A 19,448-nucleotide genomic window follows, 5' to 3' on the forward strand; every position below is an offset into this window, starting at 1 on the left:
TATGAAGGATGCCCTTAAGGGCTGACACTCTAGAGTTTGAAGGTCATGGATTAGGGCAATACCACTATACATACGTGAGAATTAAAAAGCTTGAACATCAGTTTGGAAGTCACTTTTTAAAGGAAAGAACTTGACTTTCTTTAGAAGAAGGAGCTGGTAACAGGCATCTTCGTTGTTTTCTGGTTTTTTTTGGCAATGTGTTCCTTGAGGCTAAAGTGGTGTGCAAGATGACTTGGCACTTAGTGAAAGTTGGCATTTGAAGCTGTACAGTATATATGTACAGCTCGGACAAGGCTAGGAGTCAATGCAGTGATTAACAATGTGTGAGAGCCCAAGTGCTCCTTGAAGAAATGTCTCTTTACCTTCCTTCTAAACTGTAGAGCTGGTACCCTGCTGATTATTTTCCTAGTGATGTGTTATTTTATGTGTGGTGTGTATCGACAGTAAATCAAACTGATTTTAGGTTTTCGTCGACCGGGGGGTGGGGGGCGGGGGGGGGGGGGAGGAGGCGCCGTCTAGGTTCATGATGGCAAGTCAGGCTGAGATCTTAGGTTCTTTGAAGCTGTTTGAAAACAAGAGGACTTGAGTCTTGCTCGATTGAGCTTTATGTAGGTAGTTGATATTCAAGTCTCAGTTAACCCCAAGCAGGTTTTGAGTCCTCAGTAGAGGAGATTTTGAGGTATACTTGAGTGTTATTGGTGGATCCTAGTGTTCATGATGAGTATGAATCTGAGGGATTTCATGCAGATATTGAAGATGCTGGGGGTGGGTATTACAGCAGGAGGGGGTAGTTTCAAACGTTTGTGGTTCTTGTTTGTACGAGCTGATAGTGATTGGTGAGGTCGGAGGTTATGGAGAACCCCATGATGTTTTTTGGGTGTGAATGGAAGTTTGGTGGTCGACTATATCAAAGGACACAGAGGTTGAACAGCTTCACGAGGCAGAGATCATTGTTGTTGCGGAGGGCAACAGCATTGACTACTTAAAGAGTAACTTTGTAACTTTGAGTGGTGTGTTTGTGTTCATGAGCGATAAATGGATGAGATTGTTGGTGTTGTACACGTGGGAACGGCCTTTGCCTGGTCTAAGTGTGGATGTTCCTTGTTGTAGTGTATGTGTGGCACATGCGGTTTCTAGTTTTCTTGAGAGGCAATGATTCTGTCCCTGCCGATAACTTGCCCAAAAAGAAATGCCCTTGACAATGGCCAGGTGTAGTGGTTTAGTGGACTAAGGCATCCATTGCAGGCATCTGATATTGACCCCAAGGTCACGGGTTCAAATTCCAGCAGGTTCACTCAGCTTCTCATCCTTTTCGGAACAATTACATGGGTATCATCGATTTTAGTAATTATAAGCATCTATTATCCAGGCCCAGGTTATCCTAAGAGGTAAAGTGTGCTTTACAAAGACACAAGTTATGATAGTGAACCCGGTCAGTGAGATGCCCTTGAGGATTGCTGGGCAAAGACCCTGGCATATGCCAATTGGCTGCTGTTGCCTTGGGCCAATGGGTATCATCAGCTGGGACCATACCAACAGGTCTGAGACTCGTCTTGCTGTCGGAAATAACTACACTTTATCACTTTGAACTCGTAGTTCGCTGTACTACTGTTAATATATATTAAGCCCTATGAACAATTATAAAGCCAAATGGGTGCCTACCCTGTGCTGCACTGAATATCGCATTGCCGTGGTGCAGGGCTCGAGTGGTTTGAAAAGGGCATTTGCAGAGGAATGATAATTGAGAAAATAACTGTTTACCTATGCCTGAAAATATCAGGCAGGACTTTTGCACATATGCTTTCATTTGCTAAACTTTTTGTATTGTTTCATTTTAGCCAAAGTGAAAGAGAAGAGTTTGAAGCTGAGTTTAGGCAGAAATACGAGCGAGAAAAGGGCCTGCTCGCTGAAGAAAATAAAAAGCTGTCGAACAAGCTAGACAAGGTGAGTTTTGAGTTGTCCTTAGTGACATCTTCGTTATTCAGATCACAAGATATCCCGGGACAGTGGAGATTCTTAGCTGTTGAGTACATTTTCCACTTATGTATACTGCGATGAATAATAATTCGGCAGGTTTTTGTCTTCTGTATGTCATTTCACATACTGTATAATACTGCACCGAATCCACGTGCCACAGTAAATACCGCTCTCTGTACAATTCTGTTAAGTTGACCTACCAAAATGTAATAAAGGTTGCAGACTTTATTGCCCTCAGTAATTACTAAGTGTGGTAAACTCTGGCCAACTCCGAATCAGACACCTTGTATGTACCATTAAGAGGTCACAATACAGCATCTGTTATTCAGCTTTCCATGTTCCAAAATGCATGCAGCAGGCATTGTATAAAATAAATGAAACAATGTAATTTCATGCCAAAGAACTAAACTACATAATAAATCTATTTGGATTCTGAAAACTTGATATTAAAATATGCAGTGTTGAAATTGGTAATAAAACGAACTTTTTTTTTATTGCAATACTGTCCATGACTCTCTGGGTTAGTTCTTTGGTATGTGTTTTATTAGGTTCTGTTTTGTGATGTTGCTAAGTTGTTTAGAAGCACATATGCCGAATTAGTGCGGCTTCCATGGTAACTGGACCTCTGGCTATAATCTAAACCGGACAGTCTAGGCCTTTCATTCTTCCGATCATGTCAGAATATGACACAGTCCACATGGGCAATAAACGACGAATATGCTAAGTTTTAGGTTATGGGCTTTGGAGTCTATTAGTGCACTGTATATGTATTAGTGTTCTGTATACAGCAGATTCGGCCGTTATGAAGTCTTTTTAACTGTTTCAAGTTAGATGTCCATAGTTCACCTGTGCCCTTTTAACATCAAAATGTTCCCAAAACAGCGAATTACAGACTGAGGCATGCAGTAAAAGCTGTGTGTAAAAAGAAATATTATGTTATTCCCTTCTTCTGCCTACCCCCCGACCCTGCCTATCTCTTTTATGTATGCATTGTGTTGTACATTGGTACCTTAAAAGGCCATAACATTTTTAAAAAGGTTAAATTATATATATAATTAAAGATAACATTATTTTCTCCTTCCTGAAAATAGATTAATAGTTTCAATGTTTAACAGTTGTCAGGTTTTTGTTTTAAAGCTGGTTTAAGAATGACTCATTTTAAAAAAAAATAAAACTTGCTATAGGTTTTTTGTCAAAAGCAATACACCAGACATGTGCAGAGATAACCTTAAGACCCAACATATGTATGCCATGCCAACTGAACCCTCGGTAAAAGTTGCTGAATGAGCGTTGACTAATATGACAACTAACATAGCTCCCCGCCTCCGATATCAGGTTGACAGTACAACCCACCTTGGCCTGGTCCCAATTCCTCCTGGGCTCCCGCTCTTGTCCTACCCATGTAAGACCGAACTTCATCATTCAGTACATGACATGGGTTCTCAGTCCTTTGGAGGGCTATGCACTGATACCTCCTCCAGATCACCATTGTTTGAATGAGCAATCTTATCCTTGTTGATGGGGATCTCCAAGCTCATGATATGGTCCATCCCAGATTTCCACATGTCTAATGATGGGGAGCATTGTCCTTCCAGACCCTGGCGATATCCCTCTTATCCACCACCAGAACCCGCCATGGTAATGCTGTACGATATCTATCAGTATAGATTTCTTCTGTGACATGGAGAGCAAATTTAGGAGCTCGGGTGGCATCCATCCCAGTACACATTCTTGGCACTCCATTCCTTCTCCCAGATGGGGTCAGCTTCGCACCCAACCAGATCGTATGTAGGAAATTGTCTCATTCGATCATACATCGTAAGCAGGTTGGCGAGGCCACGACACTCATCCTCCATAACTGGTCTCCTATATAACATGTGTCTGGGCAGCTCTTCAGGGACAATTTTAGCCTCAAGAGGACTTTGTTCTGGTAGGTCTGTGGACCCTTAAATGTATGGTATGAGGGCATGACAAAATTATAGGTACTGAAAAAATTGTGAGCGGGTAAGGTCATATTCTGCCTGCAGTTCTTGGAAGAATTTAAATGTTAGACACGACAGGACGTCTCCCAGCTTCTCGATACCTGTTACATCCTAGGGTTTAAACCTTTCAAGGATGCAATGTGGCAACCAACTTCCATGCCACAGTGGTGTTTTGCGTATTAAGTGTTTAGTCCATCCAAGAGATTTTTAAGTCTCCCTCTAAACCTGGAAGTTCACAGGTCTGGTCCAAGGACCTTGAGCGGCAGGAGCGCGGTATGTCCGCTAGATATGTAGCAGAGTGTTACTGCCTGCAAGTGCGCCAGAACCGACGCAGCAGCTGCCTCCAACCCTGACCAGATACTGCAATATTGTGTTGAGGGTGCGAAGCCAGAGACCCACCCCCAGGAGGGGGTTCTTTCCTCCAACTGCAACCAAGCCGCTTCAGGTGAGTCAAAGAAGAAAGTTTTGTCTTGAAAGATGAGTTTGAGGGGCGCTGGGAATAGCGCCATGTATTTGAGTTGTAGGACTCAACTTCTATTTGACGGCAAGAAAGAATGCCTCTGTTGTTGGACCTTAAGGGTGTAATCCAGGAGGATCGACACCTGTGTAGAATCACAGGTCGGCATCTTGTGTCACCTCAAGGCTTGAAGGATCGCGCTGTGGTCTGCAAAATTGAAGATGTGGATGACGATGAAGCAAGGTATGCCCCTGGTGGAGGCTGCTGCATCAAGGATCAGTGAACTCTTGCCACTGCGGAGTAGGGGGGCAGCTCCTCCTTTAGGACCAAGGAGGTAAGCCTTGTATTGGGGTACAACCCCTACGTACCCTCCAGGACCCCACGATGCATATGTGGTTGCATCTGGAGTGACCCTTGCGTCCTCAGCCTGCAGCTAGAGCTGTGGCACTGTTTTTTATAGAAAATCACAATTTGGAAGAGACAAGGGACTAAGACTTCTCTGACTCCCTTACCACAATATAAATCTCACTCGACAGAGAAGTAACAGTATCCTATCCCCTGGGATCCAAGATAGACAGGTGCTACAATTCGTGTAGCTATCCACATGGGAGTGGTAAATCTCATATCCACCCAGACCCAAGACAAACAAGGGGAAGACAATAAATGTCTTAAAACTGCCCTCACACACTTTGCAGTGTCATGCTTCATCATAGGGCCGCATCAAACATTTAGGTGCAGACCAACACTCTGGATGGAGCGCAATGAGTTTTTTTGATGAAGAACAGTGGTGAGGGTAGGAAATGTAAGAAAAGGTGACAGAACACACAAAAAACACGTACAAATACGTGACTCAACTTAGAGAAGGGAAATGTGTTCCCCTAAAAGACGGGACCAAACAGTGCAGATACATATACTTAAACAACCTAAGGGTCAACATATACTATTTTATTCTGTCTGTAAACCTCTTGTAGGATTAAAAAACAAAATCACTGTTCTTCATCAAAAAAACTCATTGCGCTCCATCCAGAGTGTTGGTCCGCACCTGGATGTATGATGCGGCCCTATGATGAAGCATGACACTGCAAAGTGTGTGAGGGCGGTATTAAGACATTTATTGTCTTCCCCTTGTTTGTCTTGGGTCTGAGTGGATACTGTTTTTTGTAGACCAGAAACTGTGGTCCGCATTTCCAGGTACATATCCTCTGCCGTGGTTATTCTACCCTCTGTTCCTGCCACCCTGGTGATTGTGTTGCCTAAATGCTGCCTCAACAGATTCATTCATCTTAAAGTCGCCCATCCCTGGGAAGCGCAGCTTGTGAATCGCTTGTTTAATGGGAGCCGAGGGGTCCTACAGGACCAGAGCAAGCACCAGTTTTGAATCTTTGGCAGAGTGCCCCTCATGTCTTGTGTCTGCCTTTCCGACCCTGGGAGGCCTGGGTCCTCTGCAGTTTGGCTTTCCCCATTGTGTGCCACTGAGGTGCGGAGGGCAGCCACCCACACCATAGCCAGGTGCCTAGCAGTCTCTCCCTTTCCCCTTGCGGATTGCTCCACAGCGAGGGTCCCGCCACAACTTAGGCAGGGGGCCACGAGGCTGTGTTGTTCAGTCCAGCTCAGCAGGCCTGGCCCCACAGAATCAAGCACAGGGACCCACCCCCCCAAAGGTACAGGCTTGCGGACCATACGGATCCTTCTCATGAGTGTCCAGGTCCCCCTGCGGCGTTGCCTCCCCGTTGGAGCCAGGGGCCGGTGCCCACCACAGCCAAAGATGCTGACAGGCTTCTGTTCATCCCCAACTCGCAGATCAACCTTGAATTCTCGTTGGCGCTGGGGTGGGGGAGAGAGGTTCCCAATGCAACCCTGGCCGAAGACGCCACCGTGAAGGTTTGGTCGCGCACATGGACATGCACAAATGCCCATAAAAGCAATGATGCACCCCTTCATGAATGAGCTTCCCTCAGCCATTGGCTTTAGACTTTGTCAATCATGCTTTGGCCTGGCCCAGTGGAGTGTTCATGATTCATCTAAAACTATGAGCTATCCGAGTGTATCCTTCTGCCTTCACTCAGATGCTTGCATCAAACTGAATGAGGGACTATTTTACAACTATATCCCTCTCTGCTCCTGATGGCTCCCTCCCGTGCCTTGCTGTAATGTGCTAACCATGTATGTGTTACATGGTAAACCCAGAGCTAGTGGCTTTGCCAATGCTTCTTTTGTGTTTGCACTCCATGGGCAGAGTACGGATCTTTTTGATACTCTGACAACACATAATCAATGCTCTGTGTGAACAAGGATGCCAGAGTCACATGGACCAGTATGTGTCCTTTGTGGTCATTCATCTGATGGGGAGAGGAACTCGGCTGACAGCCTGAGCAGGGAACTAGGAAGGCATTGATGTAGTGCAGTGTCAAACACCCTATTGTTAATTAATACACTAACGTTTTTCAGTCTCGATGTGCCATTTTGATTCCTGGTCTCTTTGGTGTAATCCTGTGTCTCACTCTTACCCAAACCAAATTGTACTTCTAGGGAGGTGGGCTGCAGGGCTGACTAGGGAAATACATCGATTTGCAACCAGTGTGAGAGAAATGTACTGAGTATCAGCCTGGGGGGACACTGTTACTAGTAGACATCCACACATGGATGTAAGAAGGGATTGTCATTGTGCCGCTGTCGAGAGGGGCCAGTCAAGGATATCGCCGGCTGTCTCTGTTTTGAGCAGCTGGTGCAAAGTGAGACCCAGAAACGAAAAGCTGAGTTACAAATCGTGTTCCTGACCGACGTAACAGGCTTCAGTATTTCGAGGTTCAGGTTTTCAACCAATGATCCCGGCGTCTCCAACGAATTCTGGGCATGCTCTCTGCTCATGGGGTGAATACGGTATAAAATCTCATGTTCAGTATCTGGCTCTGCAAAGGTTTTCGGGAAATAAAGAGCAATGTTTCGCGTGAAGTGTTCAGTGTTCTCAAGGAGGAGAGACAGTAGTCAATCAAAAGACTACTGCTACAAAGAGGAAAGATTAGATATTTGTATTGAGGAACTCTTTATATGATTCATGTTGTACGAGAATAGTGTTGTTTGCAGCTGCTAAGCTGGGCCTTCATTTAAATGCCCCAACTTTAATCTTTTGGGGTGATATCCTGGTATGGAAGTGCCTGTTAATGGTTAGAAATCTTCGAAGGCAAGAGCGGTCGATTGCCCCTGTCTAATATCAAACTTCTGTTCCATTTGAGTCTGCACCGGGTTTTAGATCTTTTCCCAATCATTCCCTACCTGTCCATTCAGTTGTGTACTTTGATACGGTTATCTTTCTTGACTGCATTTTTGGTTGGTGTTGACTTTGCAAGCTAGTGAATCTTTGTGACCTAAACTGAAGACCCGTGAAAGTTCATACTGCTTTAAAACGTGAAATCCGCCTGCACTAATGTGTATTCTACCTCTCACTAAGACCTAAGGGGGATCCAAAGGAACATGCCAGCCAGTTAAAACGTGTTTAACTTTGTAAAATTTTAGCTGCCTGTGTGTTTAGTGCTTGGCAATGTTGTGATTTATTCTTTCACAAATAATACTAGTAATAATAATAATGCATGGAGCAGATGAAAGGCTTGTTGTTTTAAACATCACTAGTAAACCAGCCACATAACTGCATGTTTTTTAATAAAAAGTTGTTTTTGCAATCATACGACCTACTTCTGTTTTATTCCTTTTTATTTTTGTAGCCTATGCTTACAATAAAACAATTAAAAAATACCCATTGCATCAGCTTGCCTATGCCAGACCTGTTGGCTTTGGCAGTACTTGCTATTTTTAGTATGTGCTAGTTTACAGTATCAACATCTTGAATATGTTTCTCTAAAAAATTCTTCTATGAATGATGGATATGCAGCCATCTTAAATAATTTCATACTATTAACCCGTTTAACATTTGTAATTGTGTGTACTGAAGGCTTGACTAAGTGGTTATTGATTGGTTTTATGAGGAGTCTTTACCTGTATCACTGAAGCTTATCCATAGGCTTTTATGCGGAAGTTTGGTCTGTATTGTTCAAGTGGATTGACTGACATCATGAGAGGTACCTCCCACCATTGTTGTTGCTCACACGTGTATCAGTTGTCATGATGGGCGATTACCTGTATTGCGTAAGTTAAGATATTGATTGACAGCTTACATGGTATTTGCCTCTATTGCTGAGTCTTTGAATGATTTGCTTTCATGAGTGGTGTTTGCTCTTATTTCTGAATATTTAATCGGATGCTGATTGTATGCATGAAATAGTTGTCAAATCACTGCATTAGCTCGCTTCTTTTGTTGGGAATAATATTCACTATTGTACAACTCCCGTTTCAACAGATCACAACTATGTTTGAAAAAATGAACACCAACAACAGGCAGCTGGAGGAAGAGATGAGGGACCTGGCTGACAAGAAGGAGTCTGTGGCACACTGGGAGGCTCAGATCACGGAGATCATTCAGTGGTGAGTCGCCTTGCTTCTAAGCCGCTTGGAGTTTCATGCCAAGTTTGAGACAACAGGATACTCTTAGAGAGGTTGGCATCTTTCAATGCCATTGGCTATCCACTCCTTCTCCACCCTCTTCCTGAGGCCATTATAAGTGGTACATACCTTCCCTCGGTATTCTCTTTTTTTCTGGCTGGTCTCAAACAGGAGATATTCCCATCAACTCTTTGCATCCTCTCCCAGAACAGCAACCTGGGGCATTCAGCAAATCTTTCCTCCCTCTCCTCTGCCTTTAAATTGTATCTACATCCTCTCCCCACTCGCCTTATGTCTAGTGGTGTCAAGTACGTCATGTAAATTCATGACACCCTGGTAATTTGTACTTACATCTCGTGAAACCTGCTCTTTTGTCAATATTCCTTCCTTTTGGCTGGGGAACTGATCAGCTTGGATGAGGCAGAGGTTATGCTAACAACTAGGCAAAGGAAACATGGGTCTGACCCCTAACAGCTTTGCCCCTACTTCTGGTGGTATAAAGAGCCTGACATTCTGGTTGATGGTAGCTTTTCTCTCGTACTGCAGTCAACAAGGGTGCTGCTTTTTTCAGGTGTGCCAATTTAAGAATATTCTAACTTTCCTCTAATTTTTCCAGAAGCAATTGCTGTAAATGCCTTGAACTTTGCCTAGTTTCACTGGCTTTCCTTCCATCAAGAAAATATGTTCCTTTTAGCCGCTGTTTATTATTCGCTGGGCCCCCGTTCCTCAGCTTTTTTGTAGGTGAGAGACACATTTTGCAACAATTCTCCCACCTTCCCATTAGAATCCTCTGCGCATCTTCTACTTATGACGATCCTGGTCAGGGACAGTATCAATTGAAAGGATTCCCTCAGTGGGCAGGCCTTCTGGCACATGGACTCTTTGAATAATAGGCTGCCAAGAAGAGGTTTCTGACGACTCAGCCAGCTGAAGCTTTGCCATTAGATGCCTGGCAGTCACCCCAGTCCCTCAAGGATATTCAGTGGCTCTCCTGTTTCCCAAGCTCTCACTACCCCCACCGACCCTCCATGAGTATGGGTTAGAGGGAGACATTGGATATAGGTTTGTGTCCCAGCTTGGCTAGAGGAACAATATAGATGTTGCACAGGTTTGCAGAGGGAGTGGGGACACTATAGATGGTAAATGGATGAATGAATTAATGACTGGATGAGTGAATGGCATTTTATATAACGGAGCTATGGATGTTGGAATGTATCCCAGCTCTTCGGATGCAGATATTTAGCAGAAGAGCAGATTTCAGTGTTTCAGAGTAAAAAAAATGTAAATGCCATTTGTAAAGCGCACAGCTACCTCCAACGGAGGTGTACCGGCGCTGTCCGTATACCGCTGTGGAACCCTTCCTGGTTTTTCCCTGTGGAATGTCCACTCCTGGGCGCCCCCAAGGTGAAGCCAGGCATCCCAGCGCTGTTGGGGCCGTTGTGGAGATTAAACAAGCTATTGCCCAGAGTTGCAGAGTGGGACCCATGATTAGATTAGGCACCGAGGCGAGAATTATCAGGTCCGAGGAAATTGAGCCCAAGACCCGCCGAGGCGGGTATTGAACCCTGGTCCCGGACCAGACCTCTGCATCAGGGTCTGCCACTCTAACCATTTGAGCCACACTTCTCCACCATCAGAGATGGTGAAAACTCTGCTTTAAGAAGCATGGTTGGGTAGCCTACAGAGAGGGCAGGACAGAGCAGTTCGTTCAAAAATTGAGTGTGGTTAGAAAACATATAAGATTCTCAAAAAAGCCAAAGGAACCCCAGAGTGTGCAAGTCGTTCTGTCCTTGGAAAAACTGAGCTAACAAACAGCAATCAGTGATTTAGGGGCAGAAGACGTAGGCTGTGGAGGGGCAGGCGGGCCTTGCTTCACTTGCTGAGCGTTATTAGTCAGAAAGGATTTGAGCCAGGCTCAGGGGGTCCATTTCTTTTATTTTTTTTAAGTTCAGTTTATTGTTTTCATGTTGCTTAACAACAGTACAGTTCTACTATATAATACAATATCATATGGTTCCATTGGAACAGTGCGGTCACCACTTTCGTAAGTCCGTATATGTGCTGTCCGGGCCAGCATCAGGATGATAACAACCACATCACACAAAAGGAGAGGCCATCAGCACCCATTAGCTGCATTTCATTCTACATCATGTTTTGGTCACATTGAGGCAACATATCATCTTTACATTTACATTGTCACTTTACAATTGTCATTGTCACATAACATATCTGATCTTTGAACAGTGTCACCTGCCCTTTTGTTTGTCAACTCACTTATAAATATCGGGTCTATCATCTGCTTCAGTTTGCTCAAGTTCATCCCCCATACTATACTGCAGCATTTTCTATTATGTCTCAGCCCGCCCGGTCCTCCTGGTGAGAGATCAAGTAACATTTCAATGGCGCCCATATATCATTGGGCCTGGAAGACACTGGTAACAATTCTGCATAAGTAGCAAGTTGTTCTTGACACTTAATTAAGTCTTCCAGCCATACCTTGAACTTGGGCGCCCGCCCCTGCCCCATCTGCTGACCACCCGTCGTTTAGCCATCAGCAGCGCTATAGCCATAAATTTCCGATGTTCCGCCTTAAGAGGTTTAACATACCCAAGTATAGCCATCTAGGGATCCATCCTCACTGGAGTATTAATCATTATCTGTAATGCACCAACCACTTGGGTCCAGTAGTCCTTGACCGTCGGACAGTCACAGGCCAAATGTAGAAAATCAGGCTCCTCAGCACAGCATCTGTCGCATCTATCACTTGTTCTAAGCTTATATCGATACATCTTAGCTGGGGTATAATATAGTCTGTGCAGGAACTTAGAATGAATAATCCGGAGTCTGCTACTCGCCGATATTCGTTCCGTCTGGGAGCAGCTGAACTCCCATTGGTCATCCGTCAGGGTCGTTCCCAACTCCTCCCCCCATCCTCTACGTGACTGTGTATCATTGAACTCCTCCTGAGAGTGGACTGACATATAAATCTGTGACACTAGTTTCTTAGGGGTGGTCTTGCCCAGAATGAGCTGAAGGGGGGCAAGCACCTGCGGCTCTACAGGGAATTCCTGTGTTAATGAACGTACATCTTGCCTTAGCCTAATGTACAAATGAAATGAAAAAAATGAAATGAAAAAGAGATTTCTAAAGCGCACTGCGGCCAAGCGGCTTCCTGGCGCTGAGGAACACAACAGGTTCTACAGAGGGTCCCATGAGAGGTTAGTCGGGAAAAGCCTGAAGAAAAATAAAAGTTTTAAGGGCTTTGCGAAAGTGGGAAAAAATGGGAATAGAGCGGATGGAGAGAGGGAGATTGTTCCAGATCTGGGGGGCCAGGACAGAGAAGCGGGTGCCCCCGGTTCGAGTTTTGCGGAAACAAAAAGACGTCTAATGGTGTTATCGGGGTTTCTGGAAACATGTGCTCGATGGAGCGAAATTTCTGTTTGTGGTACATGTCCCCCCATGTATTGATATTCGTCTTGCGTTTAAAGGCTTTAAATATTTCATCTTGTAGTAGAGGCATACTAGGGTGATAGGACAGAGGAAGTAACGGCGCATACAACATGGGTACCCCTAGCGTACGGCACAAGCGCTGCCATGATGTGATAGTGCACATAAGCGAGTAAGGCTGTCTCTCACCAGGTCCCACTTTTATGGTACAATGCTCCATCCAGAGGAACAGGGGGTGCCAGCCAATACTCTGCTGCCACTTGTGGCATATATTGTGGTTGCTTAAGCCAGTGCCATGCAAAGTGGGCCTGTGCTGCAGTGAAATAGAGCTCAAAGTCCGGTATTCCGAACCCCCCCCCCCCCCTTTGAGTAAGATCTTGTCATCACTTCCCACTGCAGTCTCGGCTGTTTTCCTCCCCAGACTAGCCGTATTAACTCTGTCCTGAGTGTTTTTAAAAAGTGTGTTCCCGGGTGGTAGGGTATATTCAAAAACAAGTACAAAAATTGTGGAAGTATCACCATTTTTATTAAAGACGCACGCCCAGCCATGGACAGTGGCAGCGCTACCCATCTCGAGATGTTTTCCGCTACCCGCGCCATAGTCGTCCCATAATTCAGCCTCAACAGGTCTCCCCTGTCTCTAGTAACTACAATCCCTAGGTATTTTAGGTCTTCCGCGCATCACTCTAGGGGATAATCCAGTGAAAATTTCTCTGTGAGCGGAAAAATACTAGATTCCGCCCAGTTAATCTGTACCCCGGAAAGTCTTCCAAAGACTATGAATTCACGCAGTATGGGGTTCAGGTTTTTACGTGGGTCAGAGACATAAAGAGTGATGTCACCTGCATAGAGGGGTAGCTTAGCCGCTAGTGGTTCCACAGCTATAGCGAAGTGCAGAGGGGATAGCGGACAACCCTGCCTAGTCCCTCTTGTAATATCAAACGGGTGGGACACTTGGCCATTTATAAGCACCCTAGCCACCGGCATAGTATACACTAATTTAATCCAGGATAAAAACAGAGTAGGAAACCACATCCATCTCATAAACGCGAAAATATAGCCCCACTCTACAGAGTCGAATGCCTTAGTGGCATCTAGAAAAATCGCCGCTATAGGAAACTCCGGGGAAATAGTATTTATAATAGCAAATAATGTTCTTAAACTGTGGGATGTCGATCTTGCCGGCACAAAACCTGACTGATCCGGTAGTATCAGGTTTTCCATCGGTAGGCTCTGTCTTTTTGCGAGGAGTTTCGCCAGGATTTTCGAATCACAGATAAGGAGTAATAACGATCTGTATGAGTCACAGAGCTCCGGGGCCTTATTCTGTTTCAGCAGAGACAGTATTTGGGCTTCTCGCATAGTGGAAGGAAGATGTCCCACGTCCATTGCTTCCTCATATACTTCTCTAAGCACAGGGTCCATAATATAAATGTATGTTTTATAAAATTCAATCGGGATCCCATCCGTACTTGTGGCTTTGCCAGATTGCAAACTCATTATGGCTTCCAGCGCCTTATCTAGTTCAAATGGTGCACATAAAAATGCTCTCTGCCCATCACTTAAACATCCTAGCACAATGTCCCCCAGAAAACTATCTAACTCAATGTCTCCTCGCCCGGTAGTGGTATATAGTGTGCTGTAATGCTCTAGAAATGTGTTAAGGATTGTGGCCGTATCTCGACACGGCATTCCAGTTGAGTCTTTTACCTCTGTGATGTATAGTGAGCAATGTGGGCGCTTCACTTTCTGCGCCAACATCTTCCCGGGCCTATCCCCTTCACCGTAGCCTCTGGCTATCCAATATCTGCCCCTAAATCTCGCTTCCCTTTGCTCCTCCTCCATGTATAAAGTGAGTTTGTCTCAAAAGACAACTTGCGCGGTTCCCTCAGGGTGCTCAGCCAGCTCTATCTCCAGTTTTTTAAGGTCCCCTTCCAGTGTTCTCAGTGTGGCTTGTATGTCCTTAAGTACTCTGGATCCCTTCGCTATACAAAACCCTCGCATGGTTACTTTAAATGCTTCCCAAACTATTTCTACGCTCTGGACCGAGTCTTTTGTTCCTCAGGAAGAAGTCAACAATTTCCTCCCTCAATTCCTCCTGGAAGACCGTGTCAAGCAATGTTGAGGCTTGAAGTGTCCACGATCTGCGCTGTACATTGAAGTCAGTAGATGCAAGTGCCAATAGCACCGGTGCATGATCAGAATATGTCTGCGCAAGTTGTTTGGTATAAGCTATCGCCAGTGGCCAATCCCCTAGTCTCACAAAGGAATAGTCCAACCTAGCCCAAGATCGTGCCTGTGCCGTAAAGTGAGTGCCCTCCCGTGTATGCGGATGTGTATGTCTCCAAACATCTATTACCTGATAGGTCGTTATAATCTCTTTTAGTACAGCCTGTGCTTTTGTAAAATGATGAGGTGCAGGGTGGGACCTATCCATGTTGGGCCAGTACGTGACATTAAAATCCCCTCTCCATATTACATGTGTAGAATTGAGTTGGAATACCCTTGCCCAAAGTGTGTCAAAGAACTCAGGAGTGTCTATATTTGGTCCGTAGCAGCAGGCTACAGTAACAGACTGAGACCCCATCCTCCCCCAAGCTATGCAGTATCTGCTGTCCGTGTCCCACGATGCTCCCGCCAACTGAAATGACGCAGGTTTTTAGGTCTCGCCTAGACGAAAGCAAAAGCGAAAGCATTTGCTGTCTAGGGCGAAACAACTTATGTAATCACTTTCGGGGGAATGAGGACAGCAGACTGTCACGAGCGTCTCCTGTCGGAGATTGTACCTCGTGAGCGCGCACGTCGCCGTGCCTCATATTCCCATTGCAAACAAAGCCACTCTCACGCATGCGCACATACACACTCTGCATACACACACGCACCCCCCCTTAAACAGACACGCTGCATACACACACGCACCCCCCCCTTAAGCAGACGCACGCACGCACAGACACACTCAAACAGACACACGCGCGTACACCCCCACCCTCAACCCCACTCACCGGGCTCCTCTCCCCTTACGCATGGGAAGGCACTGTGGAGCTCTGTGCAAGAAGGAGCGCTGTTTCAAATCACCGCCGCCTCCCACAGCGGCATTGTAGGGAAATTCTAAGTTGCCTCACCGTAAACACCGCCGCAGCCCGGGAACTTCGGGAGCCTCAGAAATCCCGAGCGCAGCTCCTCTGACGTCAGACGAGGAGCCGCGCTGGGATTGGTGCCGGTGGGGCCGTTGCCTGGAAACGGAAGACTCGTCGACGCCGGGCGGGAGGGGCTTCTTCGCTCCTCACCCGGGCAGCGCCTGCTTTTTTTTTTCCAAGCTACTACATTTCTCTGCGATTTGTTCCGGGCCACACGTAACGGCACCTCGCTCCATGCGGCATTCGCTACCGTGAGTCGACTACTGGCATTCTTTTGCTGCGCCCCCGTGGATGCCTGTGATTATTGCCAATTGCTGGCCTGTTCGCCTCATTCGTGATCGTGAGTCGCTCAGCGGTAAGCGCTCAGCACTGAGCCGGTTAATCCTTGCTTCATTTTGCGGCCCCCCGTGGATGCCTCATACGCGTCCGTGAATCGCTCCACTTCATCTCGCTACGCCCCCGTCGATGCCTGTGTGTAATGCTGAGCACTCTGTTTTGTCGCTGATTTATGCTCCAGTTGATGACACGGAGTTTAAATCCCAACTTCACACGATGTAAATGACTTGTTCAGCCATTACATTGTCCATTTCCTCATCACCTACGGCTACCTGGTCCCAAAATGGCGGCGGCTTGAGCTTCGTTCTCCTTGTTCTCCCCATTTTCGATATCTCATGTTAAATTAACAGATGACAGCTGGCTCCCAATGATGCACCTTGAGGAGTGTTGAGATATTACTCTACCCAGACCTTTATTACTGACACTTTCCATGAAACAGAAACCTACTTTAAAAATTAACGAGCTGCCTGAACCTAAAATGGCGGCACCACAGCAATAGACCGGGACCAATATTCTGTTCACGATGTTAACTCCCAAGGTGGTCCCTGATGTTTCCCTTCTATTGAATAGCTGACAAAAGTAGATTTTGAGAGGTCCCACGATCTTCCTCCTTTGGCAAAAAAAAATAAGCTAGAGGTTTTTTTACAACTCCGAGTATAGCATGCCCACCACGCACGCCATGTCCGGCACCGCTATCCCACTCTCTGTGCTGCTGCTATCCTACGGCAGTTGGCAGGTGAGTGCCCATAGGTGTTGTGTCAGTTTAACTTTAGGGTGTCAGTTTTGCACCTTAGTTTGCGGGCGAGAGTGACTGGTGCGCGTAAAGAGGGTTGCTGTCAAAGGTGTCACTTGTTAAAGGATGTGGGGGTTATATTGGGGCAGGGGTGAGGTGCTATCTTCCATCTATCCAATTTCACAGCCGGTTGTAGTGGTGCCTGGGATGGGTGTCCTTAAATTGGTGCTGAGAGTGACCGGCGATGCACCAAATTATCTACGTGAAGACCTAGATATGGGCTACATTGCCGGAGTGTCTGAGTTAATTGTACTGTCAAGTGTCTGATGGTATCTCAACGGGCTCCAAACTCATTGTGTTTAAGTCGTGAATATTGCCACGGTTGTTTACATGGAACAATTAACAATTCTTTGAAACGCTTATTTTGCATGCTACAGCTGTTGCTGTTCAAAAAGCTTAACGCAATTGCCTGTCTAACGTGCATATAAGAGTGAAAGGAGAGCACAGCTTATGGGAAAAACATCTTTCTTCCACCCGCCCCCATTGTAGCACACAACAATCTAAAGCACCATCATGTGCTGCAGCTGGGAGCATCTAGTTAATTTAATGTGCTTAAAGGCATCTGGAACCTAGAAGTTCCTACAGTCTTAATAATAAGCTACCTCCCCGACAGAAAAGCGGATATCTGTGCAACATGTCTGCCTGTGTTCAGCACACTTTGAGTAGTGCATAGATGGCATTAAGATAAAAATGGAGACGAACAAAGTTTGATGACCCCCCAGTATGGACGATAAAATTGTTGAAAGTCATGTTTTTCCAGTAAAAAATGTTTGGAAAGTGAAAAAAGCTTAGGAAATTGGTTCTAAAAAAATATTCCACCCGTTAACCCTTATTTCGACCATTGGCACTCAAAATAAATGCACACATGAAATCCTACGGGTACTATTTTGTACTGGCTCAAGAAGTGCCCACCCTTTTTCCACACTAAGATTGGAGACCTTACGCTCTGTTCTGGAAGTCAAAATATGTCAGTGGGACAATGAATAGAACTGTACCTAAGAAGCGCTCTATAAGTCGGATACTTTCTCAGTTCTTCACTCCCCAGATAATTTGTGTAGCTTCCACCTGCTGTTATCTCCTCTTACCACAACTACGGAAAAGCAAACCATTTGAGTCTCTGCAAATATCTTTTGTTCCAGTTGCTAATTGTTCTAAATATAGCAGACCACCACTTGTTAAGCCTTTGCGTTTGCACTTCAGTTGCTAACCCTCTCTCACATCTACACTGGGTTGGAATAGAGCATATGGTTTGCTTTTAAGGTGGTATAAATACAGTATTCTTCCTTTCGTGTTCCTGTTGGAGTCTCGATCTGACCGCACAAGTCTCTGAGCATTTTGCACCTACAAATAAAGGTGCTGAGGTGCCATGTTTGTTGTTCTATTTTTGGTATTTTCTGGTGTTTTTTTCCAGTGTTTCCCAGTCATTTCAATACCTTAAAAACAGTGTTTACACATTTTTTGCGTCATTAAAGACAACAGAAAATGGCTCTGTGTGCGTGTGTGTGGCTCTGTGTGTGTGTATGGCTCTGTGTGTGGCTCTGTGTGTGTGTGTTTGTGACTCTGTGTTTGTGGGTGCAAATGTAATAGGTCTCGCATTTGCGAGCGTTTAAGCTATTGGCAATGTAAATGACAATGCCATTTATTTATCTGTTTTCAAAACCAACACATAAATAAAAATGTTGTCATTTACAATGCCAATAGCTCTAACTTTTGCAAAGGCGAGACCGTTGCATTGTAAATGCTTGTTTAATCAATATCGCAGTACCCCTGGCGTAAGTGGAATACGACGAAAATATCCTATCCCCAGCCCATTTACTGGCGAACAAGTTGGGAGCGTTCCGCGAACAGTGCGTCTCCTGTAACATTGCAATATGTACATTGTGGCTGTCTAAATACGATATAATTTGCCTCTTCTTTCTGGGATCCCCTAGGCCTCGGACGTTCCATGAAATGACATTCAAAGAGCCCATCGCTGCTTCAGCCATAACCTCTCTCTATGCGCGTCCCTTGCAGCAGCAATCTAATATCACAGTTCAGTAACACTGCCCTACACTGCATCGCACTTTCCTTGTTATACCGGTGCCATGTGCCGCACTGCAATAGAACCAAAGCATGTACGCCGAAAATCAACATTCTCGCCTCCCAAAACAACCAACTACCCACCTGCCCTGCTACCCCCCTCCCTACCACTCACTGAAGCAACCCAATCTTGCCAGTATCCAACTGCCTCCCCCTATCCCACCCCAACAAAACCCCACAATTCTCAAAAACCTCCAGCATCCTGCATGCTGTGTACTGTCATGGAGGTACTCCCACTAGGGGACATCTCCAGAGGGCAACCCCGTGACTTCTCCCCTCTTCGTCCCTTCCCTGTTCTAACATCAGGGACCCTACACAGGGGAAGAAGAGCCTGAATCACAACTGTAGTAAACTGCCACATCCCGCTGCGTTCTTCACATGAGTCTAGGTCATTCGGACTCACACTCCGTTTGTGAAGCATATCCATCGCTGCTGTACTCCGCCACTATCATTGCCTCCCGTTGTCAGCTCTCTCTGGGGATGACCCTCCAGACACACCAGGGCTGCCGCCTCCACTCCGCTGTTGCTTCACAGATCTAAGGAATTCTTCCGCCAGATGAGGTTTAGTAAAGAATTGCTGTCTCCCCTGGTGCGTTATCCTTAATTTGGCTGGGTAGAGCAACGCATAGTCAATCTGTGCTTCCCGTAGTTTTTTCTTCACATCTAGGAATTTGCGTCTTTCCTCTTGCACTATTGGTGTAAAGTCTGGATAGATTGAAAACGCATTGCCATCATAGTTCAAGGTC

General features: G+C 45.6%; 1 protein-coding gene across 2 annotated transcripts in view; it reads left to right on the forward strand.

Annotated features, from left to right (window-relative positions):
* Positions 1-19,448, forward strand: part of CDC42BPA (CDC42 binding protein kinase alpha) — a 1,012,118-nt gene that overhangs the window by 697,172 nt on the left and 295,498 nt on the right. For both annotated transcript variants that reach the window (XM_086927989.1, XM_086927990.1), the window contains exons 16-17: positions 1,839-1,944; positions 8,768-8,892. In XM_086927989.1, coding sequence (XP_086784115.1) covers positions 1,839-1,944; positions 8,768-8,892 — 231 coding nt within the window. The remainder of the gene's footprint in view (positions 1-1,838; positions 1,945-8,767; positions 8,893-19,448) is intronic.

Source organism: Lissotriton vulgaris, chromosome 6 (genome assembly GCF_964263255.1).
Source record: "Lissotriton vulgaris chromosome 6, aLisVul1.2, whole genome shotgun sequence".
In the NCBI taxonomy this organism is placed as follows: Eukaryota; Metazoa; Chordata; class Amphibia; order Caudata; family Salamandridae; genus Lissotriton; species Lissotriton vulgaris.